The following is an 18,012-nucleotide window of genomic DNA, read 5'->3' as shown; positions in this document are numbered from 1 at the left end:
TTCCTCTTGATCATATATAAATAATTTTAAAAAATGCTGCTAAGCCATTTGCCTCAGTGATTTCCCATGCTAGTGAATTCCCTAGGCTCACATTACACTGCATAGGGACATATTTCCTTTGCTTTTCATTTATTCTTGTGTTATTTGAAAGCATAAATATGATCCTCTGATTAATTTCCAGACTTCTTTTGGTTTTGGCCCTTCAAATCCTTGTATGCTACATAGCCGGGAATGCAATTTGGTGGCACTCCAGTTTAAGTAAACATAAGCTATACATGGGGGCAAGTAGTGCGCAGCACTAGGAATAGTTCCTGAACTGAATGAAAGGCTCAAGCACTTTGAACATCCTCTCCCCAGGGCACAGCATTAAAAAAACGGTTGAATGTGGGCAGAGAATGGGCATGTCTGAGGAGGTTGGGTTTAAATGTAATCCTCATCTTGCAAATAGTCACTTAGTTACTTCCTCCTTCCTTTGACAGTGTAGCTGCTACTAGCAGCAGGAGTGCCAGAAACTCCATAGAAGTGTGTGGGGGGGGAGCACCAGCACCCAAACCATGCCCTCCCCACATGCTCCGCCCCTTCTCCCGAGGCCCCATCTTCACCCCACCTGTTCACCCCAGGCCCTGACCTTGCTCCACCCCTTTCTCCCAAGGTTTCTTGCTCTGCCTCTTCCCCTGAGGCTCCCACTTTTAAAAGTGATGGGACTATGGCCCCATGACCTCCCCCCTCACCCCGTTTCGGCACCCCTGACTAACAGTGCTCTCAGTATGGAGAATCAGGTTTCCCTGAGTTCTGTGTCCATCCATCATATTCTAATACAGGAAGCACTCACATATGCTGAGCGGTATTAGGACCTTCATACCCACTTTTATTCTCTTTTCCAAACTGAGCATGCCAAGTCACCCAAGCTCATATTTAGATATCTAAATAAGTGGTCTGATTTTTCGAAAGAACTTATTTCCCTGTAACTCCCATTGCAACCAATAGGAATCTAATTCTGTAGCATGCCCCTTACAGAGCAAGCATATATAAGCCGTATTGGTGATTTATTTCATACATCCATTCCTCTGCCTGATCCCTTCTTCTAGGGAAACAAAATACATCAATAGTTTCAAATATTGGGTGACTCAGCAATGCATAAGACATATGCAAAGGATAATACTCCTACTGCACTTGCCGGGTTAAAGACTAGAAACTGAAAAAGCAAAATATTATTCACTATAAAAAGAACAATTGTGCTTTGTGCTAAAATGCTTACCCTTAAATGTACAATAAAGCTCCCTGACCTCAGATTATTTGTTTCCTCTTTCCAAAGAATGCCCTGGATTCAAGTCCTTTGTTCCTATGTCTGGGTTTTGCCCCAGATTTCTCTGTCAGATAGCTGTGAGCGGTATTGTCTGCTCTTGTGGATCCCACAGTCAGAATTCCATCCCCGTCATGTCTGCTTTAGGCTGGCCTCACAGCTCATTCTGCTTGACTGCACCCCATCTTCCCTCTCAATTGCAATGTTATTCCCAACATCAAATCCAATCTATCATTTTGACTTGAGTCTCCCATTTCTATGTTATGTAGCTAGAAAGGCGACAAGCGTCTCCCATTATAACAGACTTAATGTATGGGCCAGTGTGTTGGTGGGAGAGAAGGTGCTGGGAATGGGAAAACATGCTAGTGGAACAATAGAACAATCAACTTCTGCCCTTCGGACACACCCAGCCTAGGCTGAAGCCCAAGCTCTTGGATTATCTTCTGGGAGATTGATAGCATAGTGCCAGTAGTGCTGCAAACTAAAGGTTCCTTCTGTTTTTATGGAGAACAAATAATATTCAGCTAAATTAGAATTTATTTAATGTGTTTTGCAGTCTACCGTAGGCTCTGATGACCTGGCCTTAAAAAGTGGAATCAGGCAAGACAGTGAATCCACCTATCACACAGGCACCAGCCAAAAGATTTTCCGGCCGAAAGGGTGTAACACGAGCAAAGGAGAAATGCAGGAGAGTGACCTTTTCAAGGCTGAGTTTGTCTTTATTACGGACTCTGATGAAGGAGATGAAGAGACCGTTGGCAGAAACAATGTTCAGCAGCCTTCTGTAGGTCATGGCACTGGGCATGCGAGATGCCAGTTATTGGCTACCTCCCATATTTCTTCTGGTGGTGAGTCAAGCAAACCTCATGGTGACCTGAATGTTCCTGAGACACAATGTGCTGCACTGTCGCACAGTACTACTCGTTCCCCAAAACAGCGCCAGGTATGTTATTATTTTAACTCTCCTGTGTGGGTGGGGATGTGCATGTCAGCTTTTACTTGCCATCTCTTTTGGGATGTGGTCATCCAATTCAGCTCGAGATGGATGTCGATTAATGGCTGCTTTTTGTGGATTATTAGTAACTTCTCTCTTTTGCCACAGTCAGTAGTTCTACATTTCTAGCTAAAAGTGGGTATGAGTCTCACAGCAGAGAGAATGTATAAAGTGAGCTGTTAGTAGGGGTGGAGGTGAGTAGCTGGTGCAGATCTGTTAATCTTTTTCTTCTTGCCTCTCTGATCTACTCATCACAACACACTCTAAAGATGTAGGGCTGGATTATCAGCTTGTGAAAACTGGCATAGCACCATTGAAATCAATGGATCTTGGAGCTAAACTGATTTACCGCTGAGGATCTGGTTTGTGAATTTTCCATTCTTTGAATCTTATGCAGTCATTTACATCTGTGCAAAGATGTGTAAAATTCTTCTGTTCTACTTTAGTGTCATTTTTCATTGTCTTTGCACAGGTTTAAATGACAACTCAAGGTGCAAGGCCCATTCTGTGGGCTTGTCTTCACTGCAACAGTTAGTACACTTGAGTTACAGCGCTTAACTAACTCAAGTGAGAGTAAGCCCACTTCAAAAACACACTTGATTATAAATAGTGATTGGATTAGCAGCACAGAGTGACTGGTATAGCAGAATGATTAGATTGGATTAGCTGATGATGAGTTGCTGCAACATACCCTCCTCCCGCTCCCCTCCCCACCCCAACTGGCAGGGAGTTTGAGTTCAAAGCACCACTTAACTCAAGCTACTGATTGTTTTGTGTGGATGGGAGTTGAGTTAAGGGTAACCCTTGTGTTATCATTCAAGCTAACTGTGCTGTGAAGACACACCCTCTGTTACCCTATACATGGCACATGATTTTATATCAGGCAAAATTTATGACTTTAAAGAAAATATTAACAAATTGTGCTCAGAGTTTAGTTTATTTGGAGATGGATACATTTAAACCAGAGGATAAATAAATTGTAAATACATTCAGAAACTCAGCTTCTGATGTTTCTGGAAGGAGCACAGATAGTATCCAGGGAACTGTAGATGGGGAAATAATTTTCTCCTTTCTTAACGTAATTGGCCAGATCCTCATTTGGTGCAAATTGGCGCAAATCCCTTCACTTCAGTAGAGCTGTGCTAGTCCAAAAATCCAGTCCTTCAGCGTTTTTAAAGAGAAAATAAGACCTGTTGCTTTCTCTGTCTAACAAAATGAACAATTCTTGATGTCCAAGGCTCAACTTCTGATGTCCTTATTCGGTTTTTATTCAAGTTCCCAGTGATCTCAATGTTCTCATGTGACTTTGTGACAGTAAAACCGAACAAGAAATGACCTTAGGATATGACCTCCTAACACGAGGAATTATTCATTTGGATGTGCTCAGTTCCAGTGAAGTCAATGGAAGTATGATGGGGTATACAGACCCCACACTTGGCAGCACAGGGCTAAGGAGCTAATGTGGGCTTAGGCAGCTCTGCTCCACCACATCTATGAGGGATGTCAGTATTGGAGAGAGGAGCTTAAAAGAGAGAAGCCCAGCTCAGCTGGTGGCACATCAGTCAGGAGAGCAGGTCTCCAGTCCTTAGGTCCTGGAGCAAAGAATGGCTAAAGGCAAGAAATCCTCAGCTGAGCACTGCCTGGAGACCCCTCTCTGAAAGAAGGAAGGAAGCACAGATCTGTTGTGGCTCCACTAGGGATGCGACTATTGTTTTATACTACTGGTGACCTTAGTTTGGCCCACAGCTTTGCAGAAGCATTCTGGATGAGAGCTTTACCACATCTATGGGATGACTTGTTGGTGTGGGTTTGCTGCAACCACCAGGAGGGTGGACTATCTGGGGCTCAGTCTGAGGACCGAGCCTTGTGAGACAGGAGTAGCATACAGGAACACCTGGACTCTCAGAGCAGAGGCCTGGGTGAGTGCTGGGGCCTGGTCCAGGGCCTAGAGGGTGCCCTGGGATAGGAACCCTGGTGACAGGGAGTTTTGCCTGAGTAAGAAACAAAAGATTTGGTCCTTGATGAGGCAGCTTACAAGAAATGAAAGATCTAGAAAATGAAAATTTACTTGTGATACTTTGAGTCCACACAGATCATGGAAGAGTTAGTTGGGAATTTTCTCCAATGGCTGCTATCAAATATACGGCAAAGCTTTTATAAAGGAAACAGAGTGTAATATACATGCCATAGTTTCTTAATGAGTTTTTGATGGTCTGACAAGTAATAGGAAACTTGATTGGCAGTGCATGAAAAAAATGTAGCCTCTGGCCTTCTATGCAGAGTTTGGAAGAATTCAAATAAAGTCTGTTCAACTGTATGAATCCTATACCTGAGTTTATATAGGTTTAATGTGTATTATGCCTGATATGTACACCTCAAGTGCATAACTTCCTAGGTCATTGTTCTAAAGACACATGGCTGACAGATCAACAACTTTATGTACTCTTCCCATCTTTATTTTCTAAATAATATCTGTTACCCTGTATGTGAAAAATAGAATACATTTTGACTAAGCTGCTTTTTGCTGGTGTTCAAAGTCCATCTCTACTGAGCCCCTCTCAATATTTCCATGGTAACTCTCTTACTCTTAGTAGTTTAGTATTTAGTGTAGTGGTCAACCCTAAAATGAAAGGAAATTATGAAAATTTAAAATGGTTACATTACTTATACCAGGTGTGGTGGCACGCTCTGTAATCCCAGCTACTTGGGAGGCTAAGGCTGGCAGATCACTTGAGCTCAGGAGTTCTGGGCTACAGTGTGCTATGCTGATCAGGTGTTTGGTGCCATTGACAGCCTGGCCAGTGGGTGGCTGAAGGACTGGCTGAAAACATGAATGATGCGCTGTGATCAGTGCTTTCTTTGGGAGGACTGATCGGACAAGGTGATATTACTTATCTGCTAGTGAATTTACCAGTATTATTCACAGAGGCTTCTCTTATATAGGAGTCTACATTATAAAAGGATCTTGGTTACCAAATCACGGTCAACTTTGGTGATTGTACATATACTACAACATTTGTTTAAAAGAATCACTAAACTCTTCATTTCTTGTCAGTGGGGGAAGGAGAACAATGACTGACACTGAAGTAAATAGATGCTCCAACCACCCTGGGGGGCTTAACTTGCTTGACTATTGCTGCGAAAAAAATTAATGTCATATTCAAAGTATGAAAAGCAGCTCAGAATTTCAAATTTACTAACTTCTGCTCCCCTCACTTCTTGTTTGGAGAGGGTGCCATATGAGGAAAGATTAAAGAGGCTAGGACTCTTCAGCTTGGAAAAGAGGAGACTAAGGGGGGATATGATAGAGGTATATAAAATCATAAGTGATGTTGAGAGAGTGGATAAGGAAAAGTTATTTACTTATTCCCATAATACAAGAACTAGGGGTCACCAAATGAAATTAATAGGCAGCAGGTTTAAAACAAATAAAAGGAAGTTCTTCTTCACGCAGAGCACAGTCAACTTGTGGAACTCCTTACCTGAGGAGGTTGTGAAGACTAGGACTATAACAGTGTTTAAAAGAGAACTGGATAAATTCATGGTGGTTAAGTCAATAAATGGCTATTAGCCAGGATGAGTAAAGAATGGTGTCCCTAGCCTCTGTTCATCAGAGGATGGAGATGGATGGCAGGAGAGAGATCACTTGATCATTGCCTGTTAGATTCACTCACTCTTGGGCACATGGCATTGGCCGCTATCGGTAGACAGATTCTGGGCTAGATGGACCTTTGGTCTGATCCGGTACGGCCTTTCTTATGTTCTTATTAGTTATCATTTCTTCTGCTCCCCTCTCTTCTTGTAAGGCAGCAATGGTTGTTGAAGTAGCCGGGAATCATGTAGCAGGCAGTGATCATAAAGCAGCCAGTTCTCTCCCTTTTCTCTTCCGTAATGCTCATGCTCCACCCACATGGCATAATGGAGCACCAGTTGCCCCAGAAACAAGAAGCCACTAGATCAACTCATGTGTTAATGAATTACTAACAGATCAAATGTTTAGTGAATAGGAAGGAGCAAACAATGTTCCATGTTAAAACATAGCAGATATGAGTTTACATTCAGCGGATAAATGATGGCAGATGCACATAAGGCCGCAGGGTGGCCCATCCTTTTTAGTTGTGTAGGAGGGCATGGAGAGGACATTCCTTCATTTTCCCCCTTGTGCCCCTTTGCAAACCCAGACACCTTGGGGATAACCAAGGTTATCCCCAATACCTTCTGCATCTGCCAGTGAAGCTGCTCATCCATAGATGAGAGTGAATGGTGCACCCTCTCTTTGTACAGGCTTTCGCTTTAGGCCATAATCTAGCTCTTATTACACAAAATAAACTAAAATAAACTGTATCAGAGGGGTAGCCATGTTAGTCTGGATCTGTAAAAGCAGCAAAGAATCCTGTGGCACCTTATAGACTAACAGACGTTTTGGAGCATGAGCTTTCGTGGGTGAATACCCACTTCCTCAGATGCATGTCATGCATCATGACATGCATCTGAGGAAGTGGGTATTCACCCACGAAAGCTCATGCTCCAAAACGTCTGTTAGTCTATAAGGTGCCACAGGATTCTTTGCTGCTAAAATAAACTGTAGTTTATCAGCGTTCTGGATTCTGCTCTCATGTATCTTTGAGAGTCTGCTTTTCATATTGGCTCGCACTTCACAGACACAATGAAATTTACAAGAACACTCACTTTTTAAAGGAAATGTAAGAATTTCAATATCAGATCTCTGTGTTTGTCTTTGGGTAACCTACATGGAAATCCCAGGTTATAAAGCAGGATGTTCCAGATGTTCTTTTTCTGACCCTATTATGACTGGAGATTCCATAAAATAGCTAATAGGAAAGCTATCCATTAAAACTTTAAAAATGGATTAACCTTTTGATGAATCCAGCCCAGTGTTTCATGTCCTTACTGATCATAAGCGGAAGCAGTAGAAGAAATACAGTATGTTTACATACCTCTTACATGCCCCACACTGTATAGGCACCTCAAAGAAACAAACACCTAAAATAAAAGACTAACTCTTTTATTATGGCATTGGATTTCAGGTTTGGTAGTCTCACCAATAGTTTTGAAAGGTCATAGTTTATCTGGTGCAATCTTTCTTTAAAGGGGTGTGTGTGTGTGTATATATATATATATGTATGTACCATATATATGTGTAGGTGTGTGTATTTAAAACCCAGTTATAAACATAATTATGAGAAACCTAAAAAACAAGGTGCCCTTCAAAGAGTTCAGTGTTGCTTCAGCTAGACTGTAAGACCCTTGAAGTAGGGGACATACTGTTCTATGTTTGTAAACTGCCAAATCCATTGCTCAATAGATAAAAATAGTAAGAAGCAAACAGAATGCCAGATGACATTCTTCCCTCTAAACTACCACTGAACTAATTATCCTGATGATAGCACAGTGCTGCAGGAGGTGCTAGTTTTAGCATGAGACATTAACAATTAGGACCTAACCACTTCTAGCACCTGATTCTCATTTATAGAAAGGCACTTTCTACAGCTCTGGCACTGTAGAGAGACACTGAGGTGGGAGCAAATTACATCTACCCCCACTTTCAGGCCAGTAGTGTAAAGAGGCTATAATGAAATGGGAATCAGGCTCCTAATCTTTAAACGTCCAAATATACTTTCTGTAAGATAGCAGTTCTCCACCAGGGGTCTGGGGCTGCAAGCTGGTTTCAGGGGGTTTGCAAGCAGGGCCAGTGTTAGACTTGCTGGGGCCAAGAGCAGAAAGCCAAAGCCAGGAGGCATGGTGCTGAGGCATGGTGCTAAATCCTAAATCCAAGCTCTGCCACCTGGGAGTGAAGCCAAAGCCTGAGCAACTTAGCTTAATGGGGACCCTTGTGGCATGGGACCCCAAGTAATTTCCCTGTTTGTGACACCCTCCACCCCAATGCTGGCCCTGGCTTTTATGTGCATTAAAATAGTTGTTGTGGCACAGCTGGGCTGTGGAATTTTTATAGCATGGGATTGGAGGGGGCTCAAAGAAAAAGCTTGAGAACCCCTGCTGTAAGAAACAGGGTCTTAGCTCTAGTGTCCTGAGCAAATTCCATTTTCCTGTAGGTACCTGTATCCTCTCTTTCTGTGTTTCCTCGACAGATTCTGCTCTTTCTTGCAATCCTTATGTGTTGGTTGGCAGCTGATGTAGTCAACCTGAGATGAAGCTGCATTTCAGCAGAGTGTGACTTGATCTATATACACATTCAGTGGTCACCTTTTAAAAGTGAATAATCGTTACCATTCAGTGTCAGTTTCTCTCTGTACTTAACACAGGAAATACAGTAACTGTTAGAAATTGCTGACTTGGTTTTAACAATTATGTTTTCATTTAATTCCTTTCTGCAGGAACAGAATTGGACACTAAATATATTATAGATATTTAGGGCCACATTCTTCTCTCACATCAGTTTAAAACCAAGGGTTGTGAGTTCAATCCTTGAGAGGGCCATTTAGGGATCTGGGGTAAAAATCTGTCTGGAGATAAGTCCTGCTTTAAGCAGGGGGTTGGACTAGATGACCTCCTGAGGTCCCTTCCAACTCTGATATTCTATGATTCTATGAACTGTTATTGTGATCACTGATCACAATGTGTGTGTGTGTGTGTAAAATAAAATGTACACTGTTGGTGTACCATAACTTCTAGTTGCATCAGGTACTTACTGACAGCATAATTACTTCAGTTTTTGCTTAAATGGGAAATACAATAGCCTTGAACCTAGAGAAGTGGTAACTTTGTTTAAATAAGCAAAACAAAATCTCCATCAAAATAACTCATGTGCACAAGTTGTTTGTTCTAAATCATGTCTCATAAGAAAGGACCCCACCAGGCTGTATCACTGACAGTTAAGATATCCCTGTGCCGTTAGCCCACAATATAGTACTAATATAATACTTTATGCATGATCATGCAACTGATATGTAAGATTTTAACAGTTTCCCTTATCTCACCCTATTTTAACACTTCTCTTTCTTTTTTCCCCAGTTAACTTCTCCTTCTACTTTTGATCATCTTTTTCATAAACCACCTGCTGCCTGCTTAATTTCTCCAACTAAACTGAAAGTAGAATGTGACATTGTTAATCCGAAACAAGTCTCTTCTCTGGAAGAATCCTATAGCAAGTGGCAGTCTGCAGCTAGGCCTTCTAAACAAGATTCATCTACATGTTTCCAGGCTACTGCTCACAGTTCACCTCTTTACATGCCCCAGAGATCACCATCTGTATTAAACAGCCCTTCTTCCAGTACTCAATTCTCCAATAACCTTCAAATGCCAAATATTGTTACGCCTAACTATGTTTACAAAATGTCTGAATTCACAGCATCATCTGTTCCAAGCAAGAGTCCAGCTCCAGTTTCATATTTTCCCAATTCAGCAGGAACGCCAGGTTCTCCAGATCAGCCTGTATCTCCCTGTTCTTCTAAGCGATTTAACACATTTTTTGCCACCCCTGTCTATATCACAGCACATTCATTATCACCTAGTCCTAAACCACTCTCGTCCCCATTTTTTGGTTCCTCCTCAACCATATGCAGTATAAATGAGCCTTGTAGCAGGATGTCCTCTAGTGGAAATCTGCTAAAGTCAGGAATTAGATCCCCTCTGCCAACCAGACTCTCTCTTTTAACTGCTATTCTGAAGTCAGGCCCATCTCAGCAAAGACCACTCTCCCCTGCATCCTGTCCTCCTACCTTTTCTCCTAACTCCCTTCGCTCCTCAACTCTCACAATAGATCAAAAGTTTAAAACAAGTCCCCCTACTCCTAAGAAATCTGCCTCAAGCTTTTCTATTAGGTCAAACTCTCCAAGTCAAGAGGAACATTGGCCTTTACTATTTTCTCACTCGCCCATTCCTGTGCCTTTGTCTTCAAATCCTATTTCTGCTCCTCGGGCTAGATCCCTTTCCCCTAAAAAGCACCTTCATGCCAGAACACTTTCTCCTGATTCATTATATCCTCTATCATCCACCATTTCTTCTTATAGGAAAAGAGTTGTATCCCCCCTGTTACAACCTAAATCATCTTCAGAGCTGCCCCCTGTCCCAAAACACTCCTCTTCCCTGAATCCTGCAATTTCTCCTACAAAACTGTTGCCTTACCCTGTCCACAAAACTCAAAGGCCTGAAAAGTCTAGGAGAGTCCACACCTACTCACCCACTTTCACTTGTAAATCATACCCTTTGTCCTCTCCTGCCAATGAAAAAGGCACATTCTCCCCTATCCTAGAAAAATGTTCCTCTTCTTCTCCAAATCTTTTGCACCCAACCTATAAATCAAAAGCAGGTTCATCTCAGCTGTCTGCTCAGGAATTGAATCCTGTCTCCCCTACCCCTTCAAATGTCTCAACTCATTGGTCTTCCTCACCTCCTAATTCTACATCGCCTATTTGGCCACTCTATAATGTTCATTCGCACTCACCACAACTTAATTCCTCCTCACTGCACCCAAAACATAGAGTTTATTCCTCAGCTGCAAGACCTAAGCAGTTGCCCACTATATCAGTACCACCATGTAGATCTCCTGTCCCAGGCCAGTCACCTTGTACACCGTTGTCAAGATCCAGGGAGCTGAGTTCACCAAAGTGTTTTTCCCGGCCTCCTGATCATGAAAGCCTGAAACCCAAGGTACTTGTCTTGCATGCTTATTTTCTAATAGATCTTTTTCTTCGTACAAAAATTACGTCCATTTTGAATGGTGATAGTAAAATTAAGCAACTGAGTAAATTTTTTTAAAAGAGAAAAACTTACTGTATTAATGATGTAAATGCAAAATCATAACATCACATGTTGCTAACACTATGTTTTACATTATGGAAGCTGCCACGTCAAGAGTTTGTTTTGTAAAAAAAATATTGTCAATGGGTAAGAGGAGGAGTTGGTGGAGATTGACTTGTTGGTCATTGTTTGGCAATAGATTTGATTCTTTAATTTTTATAAAACTCAGGTAAAACAGTGCTGGATATAATATTAATAACTAAACATATTCTGTGCAAGTTAAGAGAGCAGATCCTCAACAGATGTAAGTTAGCACAGTTCCCCATTGAAAACAATGGAAGTGCACTGATTTATATCAGCTTAGGAGAGGCAGAGAAATAATCTGTCTGTTCTCTCAGTTTTCACTCTTGATCTCTGCTGCTGTTATGCCCAATCCTGGCAGCCTGCTACAGTTGTGGCTAAAATCCCAGCTCTTCTGCAGCTCTGTCCTTATCCTTGTGCCTCATTCTGCTGTGTCCACATGCTGAAGAAGAGCACCATGTAGCTGAAAGCTTGTCTCTCTCACCAACAGAAGTTGGTCCAATAAAAGATATTCCCTCACTCCACTTGTCACCCTGCTACACTGTAGACACATCATCTCCACTAACTTGGTTGATAAAGTGCTGACTAGATTCTTGTGCTTCTGTGTCCTTGTTGTAAATTCTGTGTTATGAAAAAAGAAACCTCATGACTGCATTTGCTGCTTCAGATAATCTGCCCTGCACTCTGCTGAATCAGCTGTATCTCCCGCTGTTTGTCACTCATAAGAAGAGGGGGAGAGTCCCAGCAGAGGGAGGACAAGCAGTCAAGGCAATTGCCGTAAGAGGATTTGAACATCAGGGACTTTTAAAATGCTTAGTGTGGAGTGCGGAGTAAGAAAGAAGGAATGGGATGGGGAGGGAAGAAAGGGAAAGTGGGTGGGCCAAAAAGGATGCAACAGATGTGTACATGTGAGAACAAAAGGAGCTAGGAAACAGAAAAGAAAAGATGATGACAGAAGCAAATAGAGTTCATGGTTTTCTGTCCTCCTTAGTCAGGATTCTACACTCTCCATTTTTCTTTATTCGTCTTCTTTCTTACTCCTCAGCTTTCCTCTTACAGCTGAAGTACAGTTACGATCTTAGGAACGATGTCCTACTTTATTGAATTATTCACAATCCAGTTACAATATGGTATCCTGGATCAAGCTGCATCAGGTAGAAGCGCCTAACAGCCTTTAGCGTGTCCAAGAAGTTGTGATAATTATAACTAGCTCAAGCTAGTCAAATTCAGACTAGAAATACAGCACAATTTTATCAGTAATATTTACCAATAATTAACCATTTCACCAACTTCCCCAGAGATATGGTGGATTCTCCATCACTTGAACTCTTTAAATCAAGATTGAATGTTTTTCCAAAAGAAATGATCTTATGCAGCCATAAGTTACAGGCCTGATGCAGGAATCACTGAGTGAAATTCTATGGCCTGTCTTTATACAATGGGTCATCACGGATGATCATAAGGTTCTATTCTGGCTTTAACATCTATGAATTCATTAACAGTTGATAACAGTATCCATTCAACATCTCCCTCCCCTGTTTTCATGGAGTTGGTCCAAGAGCTCCACAAGCTCATTTGTTTGGTAGGCCTTTGCTCATTTGTTGATGCTGGTTACCACTCTGTCTCAAATCTTCCCTTTTTTGGAAGGCTTGAAGTGAGACAACTCCAGCAATATGTGGAGTCCACAGGTCTCTTTGGCCCCAATCAGTTTGATTTTAGCACTAAGCACTGTATAGAGACTGTAGTGGCTGATTATTATGACATGGTGTAACAAACTATATATTTGAGTATGTACAATGTGGCTAAGCTAACACTGAAGGAAAAACCTTAACTTTTGCAACGTGTTGACTTTTGAGTGCTGATTTTGCAGCCTTATTGCTGCATCGTCACTAGTTTTGCATTTATTAAAATGACTCTTTACTAGCTGACGTGCTTTCCGCAATCCCATCCAAAGTGTTTTGGTAACACAAAATCAAAGTAATAATGCTTTCTCATCAGCAGAGTGTGGTTTACAGAAGAAGTGTATTAACGTAACATGACAGGTTTGGGTGATGAGCCATTTGTGCTGCTATTAATTCAACAAAGATTTGCTACATAGCGGACTGGAATTATACAGAATATATTGACCAGATTTAATCTTTACTGAGGGCAAATGTCAACTTTAATGTAAAATATTGATTAAAACATTCAGCTGCCAGCTCTGCTTTTCTTTTCTTTCTGATTGTAAGGAATGTACTGTTAGTTTTATATATATACACCCCCTTTGTACCCACGGAGGAGAGGGCAGGGTTTGCCATGCACAGTTTAACTGAGGGGCCTCTTGCTCAATCACAGATACAGTGGAGTAGAATTATGGGGATCATGTTGAAAACATATATTTTAATGTCAAAATATAAATGAGAATGTACAGAAAAAATATTTTTAGCTACCATGCAATGACAAATTTCAAAAAAAATGCTGTCTATTTTTAAATAAGTTTGAGAAAAGTGAGTAGCGACTTTGCGGCCTCTCACTCCTATTCATTGACAAAAATTAAGTCAGATCCAGCTTTGCAGCAGGTTTAACATTCTCTGTCTTAATTCTCTCCTTGCTTAGAAAACACTTCTTTACCAAGATCTCTAAAGCCTGGAAAGCTCACAGAATAGCAGCTTTCTCAAATTTAGGGATGGCTGAGCTTGTCTAGTCAAATTTAAATCACACTCAAATAGCCCGAGTTTGAAAGTTTGACTTGAACACTAAAGAGATCATATTCTGCGTACAAGAGAAAGTGAGTTGAAGAAGAGATCTATGTAAGCTCAAGAGCTAGCCTTTCACCAAGTTGGTCCAATGAAAGATATTACCTCACCCACCTGGTCTCTGTGAGAAAAAAGGGCAGAGAAAGGGGGAGAGAATACCTTAGATGGAAAAATTAAAATAATATCTAAACCATGTTACACCATGTTATATGTGCTGTGAAGTGTGCAGCTCATTTTGGGGCACTGTGTAATAATAAATATAATGAATTAGTGTTTGAATCAAAAGGAAAATGACTCCCTCTATAGCAGTTCAGCCCGTCTCTGGAATCTTTAAATCATCCCTGCAAGTGGCACTTCTGTCCTCGTCTCTTTAAAGATATGATTCAGCAAAACACTTACACATCTCTCTGACTTAAGCATGTGAGTGGTGCCATTGATTTGCGGATCTCATATTCTTCACCTGAGTGCTTGACTTCAACAGAACTACTCATGTGCTTAAAATTACACATATGCTCAAGTGTGTTGCTGGATGTGGCCACAGATTCTCCTGAAGACCATTTTTTTTAACCTATGGTACAGACCATCCTTCATGTATTTCCCACAAAATTTCTTGGGGGATAATAATCCCAATCCTGTATATCCCCATTCTGGAAATAATACTAGTCTTTCACCTCTAAAGACCTAGGGTGAAACCTTGGACCCACTGAGTTGTCCCACTGAAGTCAGTAGAAGTATTCATAGAAAGGCTGCAGAATTATACCCTCAATGTGTTGGGCTCAGCTGAATTGCCAGTTGTCTCTATTACAAAGAACAGCACTTAATTTAGTAGTTGGCAGGCTCTGCTTATGCATAGCTGAGGACTGGGACAGGAGAGCGATTTAAATCAGGATTTACTGCAGGTGCATTGACACAGCAATGTAGGGCTGCACACAGTGCACCTGTCTGCACTGTGGACCTGATTCAAAGTTAATTGATGTCCCTGGAAAGACTCTGGTTGACACCAGTGGGCTTTGGATCAGGCCCTATACCTGCTTGAAGTCAGTCCTGTCCCCCCGTAGTGTAAACTGGTAGTTTAATGGATACCATATTCATCCATTAAAAGAAAAAAAACATATTTTAAATTTCACAAGCACCTGCTACCTGTAAAATACCCCAGTTCTTTCTATTGTCTGTTCTTTTATAGTGACTCTCACTGTACAATCTAAACACTTTTGTCAGGTTTTAATAACTGTGGAATGGCAAGTAATAATTGAACCTGCCACTTGTAGGCACTAACTGGATTATTTTCTTTCAACCCTCTAATACATGTGTTCCTAATTTTAATCACTTGCAGATTAACACATTTTCTCATGCAAGTTGAACATTTTCTCATGTTTATATCTTGGCAGTATATGACCTGTTCTTGAACCGTGCTTTCACAGGTGAATGATCATTCTAATTCAGAAACAGGTCTCAGTAGCACTGTTTGCATCTAGCCCTCTTCTTGTTTTGTGGTCACAGCCTGTGAGAATAAGATCTTGCAAAAACACATGGCCTCATCCTGAGCAGTGCTGAGCACTTGCAGCTCCCACTGAAGTCACAGGTGTTCAGGTCCTCTCAGTATCAGCCCTGCAGAAGGAAAAGTGCCTCAGTGGGTCGCAGCTGAAGATACCAAATTCAGGACAAACTGCTGAGAAATAGGGCAAGATGACCCCAAACTGGTGATTACTCATTATGTTATACCAAGCCAGTAACAAAAGTAAACATCTGCTTCACCACAGTGTTTAACAAGAAGTAAAATATGCAGTCTCCTTAGGCATCCTGCCCTGGTTTTACCACCCAGACACTGGATTATATGATAAGTGTTAGCTGAAAACCATTTTCATCAACTATAGGGTCCTTCTAATTCCAAGAGGTGAGCCACTTAGCCAGGTCAATATATAAGTCAGATTTACCCAACAATCATACTGACGCCAATCCTTTAGTAACTAAAGCTAAAGGTTTAATAATAAAAGAAAAGATAGAGTTAATAATGATTAATAGATCATATACATACAAGTGATTGCAAAATCCTTATATCAGGCTTGTAGCAGTGATTGAACAGACTGCTGGCTTGTAAAGTCTCTCAGGTGACTTCCAAAAGATTGGAAGCTACTCAGTCCATAGTTCAAAAATGCTCCTTTTAGCTGTAAACCCACAGTCGAGAGAATCAGGGCAGGAAACATGCACAATAGAGAGATCTCAGGGGTCTTTTGTATTTTCTGCCATGTACCTGGAAATTTACTGTCTCAAACAAAGCTCATAGCTCAGTGCATGGAAAGTTACTGGCCCAAGATGGAGTGCAGGGTCACATGAGCATATCACATGTCCTTACATGCTTTGATGACTCAGAGGGGCAGCCATTGCCCATATTCTGGCTGAGGCATCCCCAGGAAAGGTTTACTGGGCAGAAGAGTTTCTTCTACGACCTAATGCTAGGGTGAAGTGCCCTTAATAGGCCATCAACACATAGCTTTCTGGGTCTAATATAAATTCTAGCCAGGAATGGAACCCATGCATAGCCAATATTCATAACTTTAGCTACAAAGGTGCATATAAACAGGATAATCATACTTAGAAAATCATAACTTTTCCATTAACACCTTACATGATATACTTGGTACGAGATTTGTTGTAATTGTATAACAGTGGTACTATCAATGATATAAATGGTCATATTTAATTATACAGCAACTACTTGTGCTTAAATTTAAATACATATGTAAGTACTTTGCTGGACAGAGGCTTGTATTATTGGAAATTACACCTGTGACATTACTCAGGGTACAGTCTGGACTGTTGAACAGCTGTGTCCCCTCAATTCTTCATCCTGGGTGTCTTTTACACTGCTTCACTGTGAGAGCAACCACTCCTGGTCTGCCTCCACACAGCCTCCAGCATGTAAATTACTCCTGGCTATACTGTATGGCTACGTCTAGACTACCCGCCGTATCGGCGGGTTAAAATCGATTGCTCGGGGATCGATATATCGCGTCTCATCTAGACGCGATATAGCGATCCCCGAGTGTGCTTATATCGATTCTGGAACTCCACCAACCCCAACGGAGTTGCGGAATCGACAGGGGGAGCCGCGGACATCGATCCCGCGCGGTGAGGACTGGTGAGTAATCCGATCTTAGATATTCGACTTCAGCTATGTTATTCACGTAGCTGAAGTTGTGTATCTAAGATCGAGTTCCCCCCGTAGTGTAGACCAGTCCTATGAGTGCTATGGTCAGCCACTCTTGAATTACAATGAAGAGCAACACCAGCAAATTCCCAGTCCCAGACTTTCCCCAGAAATGCATCTTGTACTGCCCTGCCCTCTCCTGGACAACTCAAGCTTATATAAAGGCTGTCATTTTATTAACAGAAAATGATATGCACAAATCCTGTTATTTCAAATGGAGTTTCCCAAATACTTCAATCCAAGCACATTGGCCTAGATAAAACAATAAAACACGTTTATTAATGACAGAAAAAAATGAAGTGATTACAAGGCATAAAAGTTCAAAGTTGGTTACAAGAAAATAAAGGTAAAACACAACTAACTTAACAAATTAAGTGAATTCAAAGCAAAAGTCTCTCTTACCAAGTGCTTCAGCAGTCTTACTGGCTGAATTCCTTTCAGACAGGATCTCTCCCTCAGTCCAAATCTATTTCTTTGTTCCTCCAGTGTTGTGGCTGCCATGGGTAGAGAGAAAGGGAGGAATAATTTGGGTGTCTGTTACCCATTCTTATACTTTTTCCTCTTCTTTGAGAATCACCTCCAGCGGGGGTTCAGGAGACAGAAAGTCTGTGGCACTGGGAATCACCAGCTGTTTCTATTCCAAGATGTAAATTTCTGACTTGCCTCTTTTTTTTTCCTGCCAAAGAATGGCTGATTAACCAGGTGATGGTTGATTTCATTTTGTTGACACTTGGCTGAGGCGTCAGGTGGCCTTTTGTCTCTGAGGAACTGGTTTGTGGCTGCTTCCCCAGATTTGGAATATGTCTTAGTAACATTGTACATAGAATCTTATACCTTTACATGCAATGTTGCCACACATATTTTACCAGGACAGTAATTATCAACAAATTATGGGTTTTCAAATGATACCTCACAAGGCATACTTTGTACAGTACAAAATTTATCATAGTTTTGTAAAATGACTAAACCT

The 18,012-nt window shown here is 41.4% G+C and overlaps 1 protein-coding gene across 17 annotated transcripts in view; it reads left to right on the top strand.

Annotated features, from left to right (window-relative positions):
- Nucleotides 1-18,012, top strand: part of MLIP (muscular LMNA interacting protein) — a 169,685-nt gene that overhangs the window by 59,192 nt on the left and 92,481 nt on the right. For all 17 annotated transcript variants that reach the window (XR_007774017.1, XR_007774018.1, XR_007774019.1 and 14 more), the window contains 2 exons: nucleotides 1,860-2,246; nucleotides 9,291-10,928. Coding sequence is in view for 13 of the 17 variants with exons in the window: in XM_050950679.1 (XP_050806636.1) it covers nucleotides 1,860-2,246; nucleotides 9,291-10,928 (2,025 nt within the window). In the remaining 4 variants the exon portion in view is untranslated. The remainder of the gene's footprint in view (nucleotides 1-1,859; nucleotides 2,247-9,290; nucleotides 10,929-18,012) is intronic.

This window comes from Gopherus flavomarginatus, chromosome 4 (assembly GCF_025201925.1).
Source record: "Gopherus flavomarginatus isolate rGopFla2 chromosome 4, rGopFla2.mat.asm, whole genome shotgun sequence".
NCBI lineage: Eukaryota > Metazoa > Chordata > Testudines > Testudinidae > Gopherus > Gopherus flavomarginatus.
The sequence above is the reverse complement of the archived record's forward strand: the minus strand, read 5'-3'. Positions and strand labels throughout refer to the sequence as shown.